We start from the raw sequence: 13,200 nt of genomic DNA, 5'->3' as shown, positions 1-13,200 counted from the left end.
AAAAGGAAAAAGAAACAGGTAAAATTAATTTTAATAGTATATTTTACTTAATGTGATGTATGCAAAATGTGTCATTTTAGTGTATAGTAAATATTAAAATATTATTCAAGAGATATTTTTACCTCCCCTTTAAAATTTGTACATGGGGGGCCTGGGTGGCTCTGTCATTTGAACGTCAGACTCTCAATTTCAGCTCAGGTCATGATTCCAGGGTTGTGGGATCGAGCCCCACACCCAGCTCCACTCTGAGTGTGGAGCATCCTTAAGATTGTCTCTCTCTCCATCTGTCCTTCTCCCCTGCTTGCATGCAAGTGTGCTGTCTCTGTAAAAAAAAAAAAAAAAAACAGAACTGTCACAAGAAAGAAACCCATTTTGTTTTATTATTTATTTCAAATCCCTGTTTTTGCTTTTTTTAAATTCTTTTTAGTAATCTCTACAGGTAACATGGGGCTCAACTCACAACCCTGAGATCAAGAGTTGTGTGCTCTTCCCACTGAGCCAACCAGGTGCCCCAAGAAACCCATTTTAAATGTGAAGACACAGACAGTTAAAAGTAAAAGGATGCAAGTACTAGTCAAGAGAAAGATGAAATATAACTGTATTAATATCATATCAAGTAGAATTCAGAGCAAGGAATATTACCAGTGACAGACATTTCAAAAGGAGTAGGTTCTTCAAGAGTACTTAACCTAGATATGTATACCCCTAGTAACAGAACTTCAAAATATGTGAAGCAAAACTGATAGAACTGAAAGGAGAAATAGATAAATCTTTAATTACTGTTGGAGACTTTCGCATCTCTCTCAACAATCAATAGAAGAAGTAGAAAATCATTAAGGATATAAAAAGCCAGAGTAGGGGCACCTGGGTAGCTCAGTCAGTTGAGCATCCGACTCTTGGCTTCAGCTCAGGTCATGATCTCGCAGCTTCATGGATGCAAGCCCCACATTGGACTCTGTGCTAACAGCACAGAGCCTGCTTGGAATTCTCTCTCCCTTTCTCTCTGCCCCTCCTCCACTCAGGCTGTGTCTGTCTCTCTCAAAATAAATAAATAAACTTAAAAAACCAAAAAAAGCCAGAGTAGGTACCCAAATGCTTGTGGGCAGGAAACACTTCCTTCTCTACATAGCACTAAATATGCCCTATTCCATGTGGAGAGACAGGATGATGCTGTCCGGTCTCTTTATTTTCCCTCCAGGACCCTGTTCTTCCTATCATCCCTTACTATTAATTTACATGGATGAATTAGGAAAAGAGCAAGCAGACATGTCTTTCCTTATTAATTATTGTCAATTATTTCCAAAGTGCAAAATCATTAGACTGTTGGAATTTTGTATTTCTGACTTCTTTCCAGCTAGGGAAACACCATAAGGAAAAGACTCATAGCATTTATGGGGAGTGAGGGAGTACAGGTGAATTAAGGTAGAATCTATGTAGCAGACTGACTACACTGATGACAAACCTAACTAGCCAGGCAGACTAATTACCTATTTTGTAAGTCTCATCTCTGAAAGGAAAGAAATGTCTTTCAACTATCCTGTATCACAATAGCCTTGTGTATAGAGAAGTTAGTCTTACTTGATTGATAGTAGGGAAGTAAGAAGTAAGACTTAATAAGTGATATACTAAGATCATCTGACTTTTATTGCAGAATCAGCATCTGAAATCAGAGCACATAACTCTGCCTAGCATTCTGACTTTTGTAACAAAAGTGGAAATGGAGAATTAGCAGTGATCGCAGCTTCCTGGTTGTTTCCAAGAAGCCGTTAAATTTAAGTGATGCTCAGTAAAGAGAGCAAAACATTTAATGTAAAACATTAAGCCCAACTAGATAAGCCTAGCACAGGGAATAGGTTTTCCTTAGGGAATAAAAAGTGATTCCATAAGAAGGGGAAAGAAACTAGGCAAAATGAGATAAATTAGTTAGGTGAATATGATGTGTCTACCATATGCTCTGTACTCTTACATGTAGAATAGTGATCAGATTGGAAATTTCAGTGTTTCTAACATGACTTACTGGTAGGTTCCACATCATTGTAGTTATCTCTTAAAGGTGTTTCTTAATAGAACTAGTCCTTTTGATAAACCAGGGAATTTATGCAGGGTCATAGGGAGAATAGTAATTGCAATTATCACAACTCCATAAAAATAGATGTTGTCTGTCTTTGTCTAAAACTTTGGCAGTAATTCTAATAAATAATTTGTTACTTGAATTTGCATGTGAGAAAAATCCTGGGTATGTGTTCACAGTGAGGGATGCAGTACACAGAGCTTACCTGAAGTCTGCCTTCTGTATTAATTAGGTTAGATCTTAGGGGCAAATGACCTGACTCATAAGTGCTGCTGCTTGTCTTATCTTTGTGGTTTGTGGTTGACAAGGATAGATTTAATTTAACCATCAGAATAGGGAGGTCAAGTTGAAAATGTAGAGAAGTAAAACAGGGAAAATGGCTCCCCCCAAACTTGCCTTGGTCTCTGCTTAGGAGCACTGCTAAGCCCAGGACTTTCAGAACATTTTCTAAGCCAGTTAGAAAGGTTTAATGTGTAGAATTGGGAAGGGTTAAAAGTTAAGATAGTATTGTTATTGAGATGTTTTACTTCTAAATGGATGAGAAAACAATAGTTTAGCTGGTTTACTGGGTGAGAAGGAAGATACAAATAGCAGTGGTCATTTATGTCATTGTGGTAACATACAGGGAAAATATTGAGTCCTTAGTTTGAAAACATTGTAGGCTTCTTTTTTTAAAAGAGAAGCTTTTCCAGCTTCAACCTGGCAGCTCTTCAAATAAAATCACAAAGGAACAAGACACTATAAACAACAGTCCCACCCCTCAAAAAGCACTGCATAGACAAGCAGGCGCTCATGGCCAAGGCTGTGAAGGCAGGAGGAGGGGCAGCCCCTTAGTCACTGGAGCCGCAGCGGGCATACAGACAAGTGTGGGCCCCAAAAAGAGTGACAAGTGGACCAACACTGGCAGTTGTCCCCACATACTGGTATATTGGCAAGACAAACACAGCACAGGGCTGATTTACTACTTTTAGCCACCTTATTTCAAGGGGAATTCAAGATCTTCTGGCACTAAGAGAGTCTTGTGTGCAAAAAAGCTCTCACTATAGGAGGGGAGAGACCCTTGCCTTCACAAAACACAAGCAAATGCTCTATCACTGCTTCTCTTTCATCTTAAACACTGTGATCCCTTCTCTCATTTCTTTTTCCTTCATCTTCAGCCCTCCTCTGTGAGATGACACGTAGGATTCTTTTTGTTCTCTAACTCCTAGCTTGTTTTTTTTGGTATGATTGTGTCTTGGCTGACCTATGGCAATTTTCCTCATTTGGACAGAGTAATAGCTGAAAAACTGAGGAAACTTGGATTTTCGTTCTGCCTCAGATGTCAGATTATACATCCTCAGTTAATGGGAAGGAACATTGAGGCCACCAAGCTCCCTCCTACTGGGATACAGGGGAAGTGAAAAAGAGCCCAGATCACTCCTTAGAGCTAATTAACAAGCTGACTTTGGAGGAGGTCCTTTCCCTCACAGTGGACAGACCTTGGTTGGAGGCAGAACTGAAGCGATGGAAGAGGGATTCTCAAAGGAATTAGACAATGTGGTATCCTGATCATTAGGTCTCTTTTCTTCTTAAGTTGGGTTGGTCTTCAGCTTTATAGTCCATGCTTTTACAATTAAAACATAAAAATAAAAAACCTAACAATCCAGGCTGTGTAAGTCTAATTTCATTGGTTTCTAGAACTCCTTCCTCCTAGGAAAATCATGGGTAGCATGATACTCATTTATGTCATCCTTTTTTACTTCAGGGTAATGATCCCAAAGGTGATGCTCCTCTGATAGACACCTAAGGGAGATACCTCTTCATGGCTTTCATGTGCTTGGGCCTCCTTATTTCTGCCTGATTCTTTCCATCTCCTGCTCGAGTCTTTATTGCCTTTTAGAGTACATGACTTGTCTGCACCATGGAAAATTTGGCTTACAATGAATGGCAGTCATCTGCCTATTCATTTCACCCCTTGGATTGAAGGGTTTAGCCTCGTAACATGGCTAATGCTGTGGGATGAGTAGAATACCAGAGGAATCAATCCTTTCTTGCTGATTTTTTTCTCACTAGAGAATGTAGTTTATAGCCTAGAAATCTGTGCCTGTTGGACAAGTCTTCCTGCATTCCTGGCTGCCTTTCACAGGCCTAGAATCATCGTTAGCACCATTATCCTTGGGGGCAGAATTAGATTGAAAGCCTCCATTTGAGAAATCTGTGATCCTAATTATGTTTTGATTCATCATCATTATTTAAAACAACTGAGCTCCTGTTATCTATTGGGCATCACACTAGGCAGAGGATTAGCCACAACCCAAGTCCTCTGGACCTGTTGGGCCTGTTGCTCAGACTTCAGAGATGCAGGCAGAACAGTGTCTGTCTTCAGTCCTAGTCTTCCCTCCCACCCCCACCCTCAGAGCTCTGCTTCAAGGCGAGTGTGGTTTCCCTGCAACTGCCTAAGCGTCCTCTTCTATAGGCCCTTTCTCTAGTCTAGACCATGTTTTGGTGTGTTCCTGGCAGTGTTCCCTGCTGCCTACCCAGTATGTAGTTGCCTACTGTTGGGCAGTAGCTCACTGCTCTGGCATCCTAGTGTGTAAATATTTGTCAAAGGACAGGGGCGTTTTCCCATTCCCCAAAAAGCATTCTGAAAAATGTGCCTGTTTTCTTAGTCATATTTCCAAGCTGTGGATCAGTTAGCCCATTCATTCCTTGCAGTTGACAGACACTGGCCTGGCCTTAGCTGGCCACATAAAGTCAGTATGCAGTAACTTCCGGCACGGTAACTTTCAGGCTTGAGTACCACGATGTCTTGGACCTACAGGAACCATAGTGGACACGGTCAATATTAGAGAATACATTGTTTCATTAACAGAAAGTATCACGCATCTTCCATAACGTGAATTAAATTTCTTTCGCTCATACTTGATACTGGAGGCATAAATAGAGTCAACAAAAATGAGAAAGCTAACCATATGAATTCTGGAGGAGAACTTTACTCTTCATGTTTGTGACTGGGCTTTCAGGTCTCATGTAATGTAGGTTTTTATACAACATCCGTGTCTGCCTCTGTAAAGGTACAGTGCTGAGCTGTCAGTTTAGAGGTGTTTTTCCCAGTGCAGTTGATGGTTTATCCTGTCACTCAATTCTACTTGAGACCAAAGCAGTTTGCCTCTGCAAGATGGCTTATGAGGCTGAAAAGGCAGTCTTTAGCCATGGAACAGTTTTCTGTCTGTGCAAAATCATGTGACCCACATGTAAGGATTGAACTGTTGGTCTTAGCTATTATACTAGACTGTGAGCTCAGGATTTCTTTAAGTTGTTCACCTAGCCTCAGTAGATTAAAGTAACTACTACTGTGTCTTATCAAAATGTTTGGCTCCTTCCTTTCCTTTTCTCTTAAGTCTCGCCTTCTAGCACCCCTTCCTCCTCACTCTTGTTTTTTGACCTAATCCTCAGTCTTCTACAGATCTGACCAGTATGCTCTCATATGGATCCTACAACCCATAATATGTGTGTGTGTGTGTGTTCACTTTTTCTGTTTTCACTGTTTACAAGTACCTCAACCTTCCAGAATTTGATCTAGGGGCATGAGGCTGTTGGGTGTTGAAGTCTTAATTGATTAGGAAACAATAATATATGCTGTGCAATACAGCAACTGCTTTTCCTTCATAAAATACAACTGTTTTGAAAGGACTGAATATCTATTTTAATACATAAATTTCTTCCCATAGATCATCAATTTCTACATGAATATGTTGATGGAGCGAAGTAAAGAGAAGGGATTACCAAGTGTGCATGCATTTAATACCTTTTTTTTCACTAAGTTAAAAACGGCTGGTTATCAGGCAGTGAAACGTTGGACAAAGAAAGTGGATGTGTTTTCTGTTGACATTCTTTTGGTGCCCATTCACCTGGGAGTGCACTGGTGTCTTGCTGTGAGTACCTCTCCTTTAATCAAATTTAAAAGAAATCTACATAATTATAGAATATACAGAGTAGTGAGTAGTAATTCTACATTTTCACTGGATGATTGTGAGAAAGAATAGTATTTAGTTGGCTGAAAATTGGATAGATCAATGAACTTCCTGTCAAGAGTGGGAGATACTTAGACTTTGAAGAAAGTTGTGGAATTTCCTTTTCTGGAAATATTTAAAAGGGAGTTGTAAGTCTATAAACAGCCTCAAGGCAAGGCATGGGGAGAAAAAGTGACTTTTTATGATGCTGCCAACTCAGATTCTGTGACTATTGTTTTCTGCCTAATCATGATTTGCATACTTGGTAATTTAATACTTTTTATGACCCTGAGAACATGAATACATTAGCTTAATATATTAACAAAAATATAAAAGTTATTTCACAACCTATTTTGAATTACATTTTAAAAGCATAAAGCCAAAGAGAAATTCTGTACATAAAGAACAAAACCCCAAATCTTTTACCATCTTTCTGACACTGTTTGGAAATGATTTTATTCATCTTACAGTCTCTGAAGAGCATGTGTGTCTTCACTGTTGTCTGCATTGCAGATGAAGAACCTACATACGAGAAAAAGATTTCAGGGCCACTAATGAGGTCACCATAGTTCCATGTAAATAATCCCCTTCTTCTTTCCTCACAGCTTAAGCATGGTATAATGCAGAGTATCAGTTAAACTTGTTGTGATTTCACAAGAAATCTGGCAAAAGGCTCTAAATTCCAGGGAAGGGAAAAGCTGAGAAACTACTTTTCTTCATTTTATAAACATGCAGATTTTTTATTCCCAGGTTGTGGACTTTCGAAAGAAGAATATTACCTATTACGACTCTATGGGTGGGATAAACAATGAAGCCTGCAGGATCCTCCTGTAAGTAGGGAGTTGAGGACAAAAGAGTTTGGTGTCAGGGCATATGTTGTGTTTTTCCAGCTGTTGAACTCAGTTCTTTTGTTACCGTCAATGGAGTGATTAATAAAGTAAATTTTCATATTAAGAATGGATATTTTATGTCTGAGTAAGTCAAGTTTAATAGTAATATATTGATACCCAAAATATATGGGACAACTATTGTCCCAGTGCACTAAAAATAATGAGTGAGTCAATATGTATATATAGATAATAGAAACTACTTAGAAATCATCTAATCCACCCTCCTAATTTTTCAGATGAAGAAATCAAGACCCACAGAGGTGACTTTGATATGCTCAGGTCCTACTAGTTAGTGGCTCAACTGGGAACCAGAATGCAAATCTCTTTATACCCTTTATCTGTTTCTCTTTCCAAAATGCCTCTTCCTCACTGTACCACTGTACCACTCTGGTGGCCAGGAGGAGGTAGGTTCCAGAATGGTGAACAGTTTGCACTTAAGAAGAGTGCTGTATATGAGGTATGCACTCATCAAGTTGTGATTTGGATTGAATTTTCACACAGGAGAGTCAAAACTAAAAATAGTGAATAAATGTCTTGATATTGCTAGAGAAACCTTCTTCCACGAGACTGAGTTCTAAAGGACCATATAAACCAGGGAAAAGAATCAAAACTCGTTCCTCAGGATGAGTAGCAGGTAGCAGGAACCTGGGTGTCAGAGGCAGAGGTCATGTTTCTCTTGGGTTGCCAGGGTGGGCATGAATTATGGGGAGTTGCAGGGGAAGTTTAGGAGTCCAGAGATTCCCTGCCCAGCATTGCATTATATACTGTTTTCCCCAGAAGTGCAAACAAAATCCTTCTTAAGGATTGTTAGCCCCATTCTTAAGGTGGCAGCTGTCCTCAGTGTTCCCACAGCTCATCTCATTCTCTCCCAATGCCTTTAGCCAATACCTAAAGCAAGAAAGCATTGACAAGAAAAGGAAAGAGTTTGACACCAATGGCTGGCAGCTCTTCAGCAAGAAAAGCCAGGTACATTTCATCTTGATAAAGTAGAAATCCTGGGAAGGAAAGGGTTTTACTGCTTGATTCCCAGGGACCTTCTATCTTAGTGTCTAGCCTCACTTCAGCTTGGTTGTTTGGTTCCTCAGGGAAGATAGAGTAAGTTCTGTGGGAAAACTGGTAATGTGTTTCTCATGCAGAACTAGGTTTTCTAAATGCCCAGCTATTTTGCTGAGCTTTTCACTCCTGTGGGAAATGTTTGCTGATTGGCCGTTGTGGGAGGGACTAGTCTTTACATCCTTGGGTGTCATGGAAGTCTAAGAGAGTCTCCTGTGTTATTAATATGAAGATTAATATTAATATGAAGACCTGACTGAGATGCTATATTTTTTTTTTATTTTTTTTTTTATTTTTAAATTTTTTTTTTTCAACGTTTATTTATTTTTGGGACAGAGAGAGACAGAGCATGAATGGGGGAGGGGCAGAGAGAGAGGGAGACACAGAATCGGAAACAGGCTCCAGGCTCTGAGCCATCAGCCCAGAGCCCGATGCGGGGCTCGAACTCACGGACCGCGAGATCGTGACCTGGCTGAAGTCGGACGCCTAACCGACTGCGCCACCCAGGCGCCCCGAGATGCTATATTTTTTCCTCTGAGCTTCTGTTGTTCTGGGTGGTGGACTTAGGGTCATCTCTTCAAAATTCAGGGAAACCTATAACATTTATATTCTTTGGTTCTTATTTATAATCTAATTAGAAGGAAAGAAGCTTGGAACAATGTTGCCTTTTCGTTTTTGATCTTTCAGGAAATTCCACAGCAGATGAATGGAAGTGATTGTGGCATGTTTGCCTGCAAATATGCTGACTGCATTACCAAAGACAGACCAATCAACTTCACACAGGTGAGCTGAGCCTTCAGGAAGGAGCCCTGTGACCACCCTGTCTCCAGGCTGCCCGATAGATGTATTTTCATCCACTTGCTCTGCTTATGGGACTCTGTCTGTGGCTCATAACACTGGTGGTTACTGCCTGTACCACATCACAAGAAAAAGGATAGTGATAGGCTACATCCTGGGTTATCTTACATCACGTATTGTAGTCAAGGAATCCTGGTCATTAGCAGATTCTTCTTCTCTGTCTCTCTCCCCCACCTACCTCAATTCCTATAGGAAACAGAGAACTGGGACCAGAGCACGTTTTCTTCATTTTCTCTTTATTTAGTTAGCAGTCAGGTTTTGGAACAGGCCACACCTTGAACTCCTAGTGTATTTGTCATGTTGCTTTCCTCCTCTCTGCCCCTCACCTGATACAGCTGATCATTCTTCTCTTAGTTTGTGATTGTTTATTTCTGTCCACGTGGTCCTTCAGAGACCAGAGTGGATTGAGACTAGAGATTATGGTTTATTCTATGTCCTTCACTTCACATTAATGGTTTTACCAGACTTTTCCACCATAGCCCTTGAGTGGAGCTGATCCTTGCAGTTCCTATAACTCTTCCCCTAACAAGTGAATTTTTGATTTTTGGGCCCTAGACTCCTACCTTCTTCAGGGTTCAACATAGAGGACTTGATAGACACCATTCTATCAAAATTCTTAGAGAAGTTCAGGTATAGCCTGGGTACTTCTAGCAATGCCCAATAAAATTTGTAAGGCCACAACAATGGAAAACAGCAATAGAGATAGCAGTAGAAAATAATAGAAGAAAATTACATGTAATCAAGAATTGAGCAATTTGAAAGACCAGAAATGCAACTGAGGCTCTTTTAGTTGTAAATCTTGAGAAGGAAAGAAAGGAGTATTGGGTCTGGGTAAAAACAATGAAAAAAATTAAGTGTATCTCTGTGTCCCTACAGCAACACATGCCATACTTCCGGAAGCGGATGGTCTGGGAGATTCTCCACCGGAAGCTCTTGTGAAGACTGTCTCAGTTAGCCGACATTGACCTTGCGGGGGACCAGCTCTTTGTTGTCTATAGCCAGAGACCTTGGAGACAGCTGCTCCCAACCCTCTGTTCTTGTAAAGCCCTTGATCCTGGACCAGGCCCTGGCGAGATGCATTCACAAGCACATCTGCCTTTCCTTTTGTATCTCAGATACTATTTTTGCAAAGAAACTTTGGTGCTGTGAAAGGGGTGAGGGACATCCCTAAGCTGAAGAGAGAGACTGCTTTTCACTTCTTCAGTTCTGCCATCTTGTTTTCAAAGGGCTCCAGCCTCACTCAGTCCCTAATTTGGGGGCCGAGAGAAGCTTGGACAGATTCTTGGTTTCATATAAACTCTTGTTAGGCCTTACTAAGAGGTAGGAAAGGGCATGGGCAAAAAGGTAGGGATGAAAACCACCAGCATATACACGCACACATACATACACACAGGATTTTCAAGATGTGTTGTCAGGAAAGTGACTGTAAACTGGACTTTGGGTCACATGCATAAGTCCCTCCTCCAGGATTTTCCCTATTTATATGCCTCTTTGTGAAATCCGTCTGCTTCTGTACAAGGCTATTTTATCATCTGTAGCTTCCTCCCATCCTGAGGCACAGCACATGAGCCCTGGGTGGACCCCAAAGTCCCAGGCAGTCCTTTCCTTAAAGCAGGGGTTTGCATGTGCTCACAACACATGATATGGGGAAGACCCACCCAGGGAGCGGTTTAGTGGAGCAACAAAGGCACCACTTTTACTGCCGCCTACTTCTGACCAAGAAGAAGGACCTCAGTCTTTAGCATAAAATTCCAGCATTGGATGAATGCAGGTCTAGTTTGGTCTGTGGCTAGTTAGTTTAAATATGTTTCTAACCACAGAGAATTTTATATATATATATATATATATATATATATATATATATATATATATATATATATATTTTTTTTTCACAGGGATACGTGTTTTTTTAAAAGGCTGAATGTGTTCACCACTTTAGCCTGTAGATTTATTTCCATTTTCCAAATTTAGCTCTAGCACGCACAGATCCCAGCCCCTATGTGTAGGGTGTTTGTGGACTTCCTAACAATATTTTGAGGCCTGAATGAACTTTGGCTTAGGGGTAGAGGTTACAGAGGGAGGCAAGATTTTCAACTGGAAAACGGGTGGAATTTGGACTGATCGACTTGAGACTAAAAAAACCGCTATTCCTTTTGTTCTTTCTAGCATCTCCCCCACCCACCGAGCGCTCCTCAGGCTAGATAGTGAAACGATCCAATGCCAGTGTCATTTTGTACTTCAGTTCCAAAATAGGAACGTTTTATACTTTTTTCTGTATTGTAATAGGTAGTTTTGTATGAAATATTTTCTCTTCTTCCCTTGTACCCCATCCTTTCCAACATTGTGCTTTCTCTCTGGGCTTATTTGAAAATTTTACTCTGTTTTATACCAAGCTTGTTTAGTACATTTTTCTATGTTTTACCACAGGTTACAATTTGAAAAGAAAACTATTTTTTTTAAATATTCCATTGTTAACTGAATGTTACTGTTTCCACTCCAGCAACTAGATGTCCTACCTTTTTCATAACTGCCTGCCTTTTTGGGGAAGACCACCTTTTCTTTCTTTTCTTTTCTTTTCTTTCTTTCTTTCTTTCTTTCTTTCTTTCTTTCTTTCTTTCTTTCTTGTGTTTTTCTATAGGAAATAAATAGCTTTCTATTTATGAGTTGCTGAGACCTTTCACATTCTCTGTTAGAAAGCTATGGCATGCAGGCTCATTGTAGGACTCCTGTACATGGATTCTTGGTACTTAATGTGTTTCAGTGGCAACTTGAAAGGTGGCAGTATGGTATAGATTCTGATTATGAATCAGAAGACCTGAGTTTTTTCAGGTGCTCTTGCTACTGTCTGGGGGACTCAGAACAAGATAGTTCTCTGTATTTATTGTTTGTCCATTTAGATAACGTCTGTCTTACCTTCCTCACAGACTTTTTGTACAGACCAAAGCAACAAATATTTATTGCCATGTATAACAGAAAATGAAACATGCAACAAAAGCACTTTGAAAAATATATAAGGAATTGTTGAGCCTGTGTGAACGTGGACCCCCTTTCTGGTCGATACATTTTTGTACAAGGGGAAGTTAGTGATCCTGAGACCACCCTACATGGGTGGACCAAGCTGAGACATAGGTTGTGGCCCAGGGTGGCTCAATGGGAACCACTCATTTGACTATATTTGGGTCTATATTTGACTTCTGTAGTGGGATATTTTTCCAGAAAGCTAGCCACAAGATCAGGACTAGCATCTGGAAACTTAATTTCTCCTTTATTTAAGGGTGGGCTTTGATGACCAGGGAGGGGAAAAAAAGAGGTTCTTGCATTATATGGCTAAGGGCATGCTACCAATATCTTATTTAAATTGCTTTAAACTAAAGCCTATTGCTTTCCTTTTCTCCTATCTTCCATTCTTCTCTGTGCTCAGTGCTCGTAATGACCTACCTCCCCTTAAAAAGGAACACTCGAGAGATGATGAACTCTATCTAGATATAGAGCCTTCAACAGAAACCACAGTCCCAACAATCACTCCTGGACCCTGTACAGAGAAAATCAGAACATTTGAGAATACATGGCCCAAGGCATGGAGGTTAGTTCTGTCCCATTTTTTTGCCTGGGACCCATCGTTGCTCCTGGGAGTCCTGTTTGGGTTGAATGTAAGAGTTCTTTTCCCTCTTCCTCTCCATCACGGAGACTGTGTATAAATGTGTAAATTGACTTCTCTATATATGAGATGCTTCATACATGTGTGTGGTATCAAATTTTCTTTAGCCCCTCTAATTGTGTAATTGTGCCAGCATCTTCTACCCACTGTCCCTAGCAATGTTAGCCCCAAGTTTTAGTGTCCTGGGGCAGACACAGGTAGCCTGAAAAAGTACTGCCAGCAACCCCATCCCATAGTCTGTCCATCACCACCCTTTCACATGGCTTATAAAAGGCCTAGAGGAGGAGGAGAGGGTTCACTTAAGAGCACCAGTGTTTTTAATGTTTCGGCTTCTGGTCATTCTCCCTTGCCATCCCTCCAGCTCTCAAATATGTCTTCAGAGTAAGAGAGACAGATAACTGACACTTAGACTTTGTCTTCTCCCTTGCTCCACCTGGATGGGCCAGGGCAAGGTAGAATATAGAGTCTCAGGCCCTGTTGGTGATTCAAACAGGCTATATGCTGAGCCCCTGGAGAAGTTGCCATGTTTCCCTGCCCAGGAGGAACCTGCCCATAGCTCCAAATTCATCCTAAAATTTTGGAGGGGACAAATAAGGCTGAGCCAGCATCTTTCCTTATAGCCCAGGGCCTATTTCACCTGTGCTGAGTCCTAACACTAGCTATCTATTAAAGAGCCCA

General features: G+C 40.7%; 1 protein-coding gene across 5 annotated transcripts in view; it reads left to right on the top strand.

The window, feature by feature from the left end:
• The window catches only part of SENP1 (SUMO specific peptidase 1), a 51,558-nt gene extending 38,957 nt beyond the window's left edge, over positions 1-12,601 (top strand). For all 5 annotated transcript variants that reach the window (XM_047065415.1, XM_047065414.1, XM_047065413.1 and 2 more), the window contains 5 exons: positions 5,782-5,985; positions 6,814-6,893; positions 7,835-7,919; positions 8,694-8,789; positions 9,741-12,601. In XM_047065415.1, coding sequence (XP_046921371.1) covers positions 5,782-5,985; positions 6,814-6,893; positions 7,835-7,919; positions 8,694-8,789; positions 9,741-9,803 — 528 coding nt within the window. In that variant the 3' untranslated portion in view covers positions 9,804-12,601. The remainder of the gene's footprint in view (positions 1-5,781; positions 5,986-6,813; positions 6,894-7,834; positions 7,920-8,693; positions 8,790-9,740) is intronic.
• Positions 12,602-13,200: the final 599 nt, after the last annotated feature.

This window comes from Lynx rufus, unplaced genomic scaffold, assembly GCF_022079265.1.
Source record: "Lynx rufus isolate CCGP_SWC_20201006 ecotype Redwood Valley unplaced genomic scaffold, mLynRuf1.p SCAF_7, whole genome shotgun sequence".
Classification (NCBI taxonomy): domain Eukaryota; kingdom Metazoa; phylum Chordata; class Mammalia; order Carnivora; family Felidae; genus Lynx; species Lynx rufus.
Note: the sequence above shows the minus strand (reverse complement) of the source record. Positions and strands in the feature narration are given on the sequence as shown.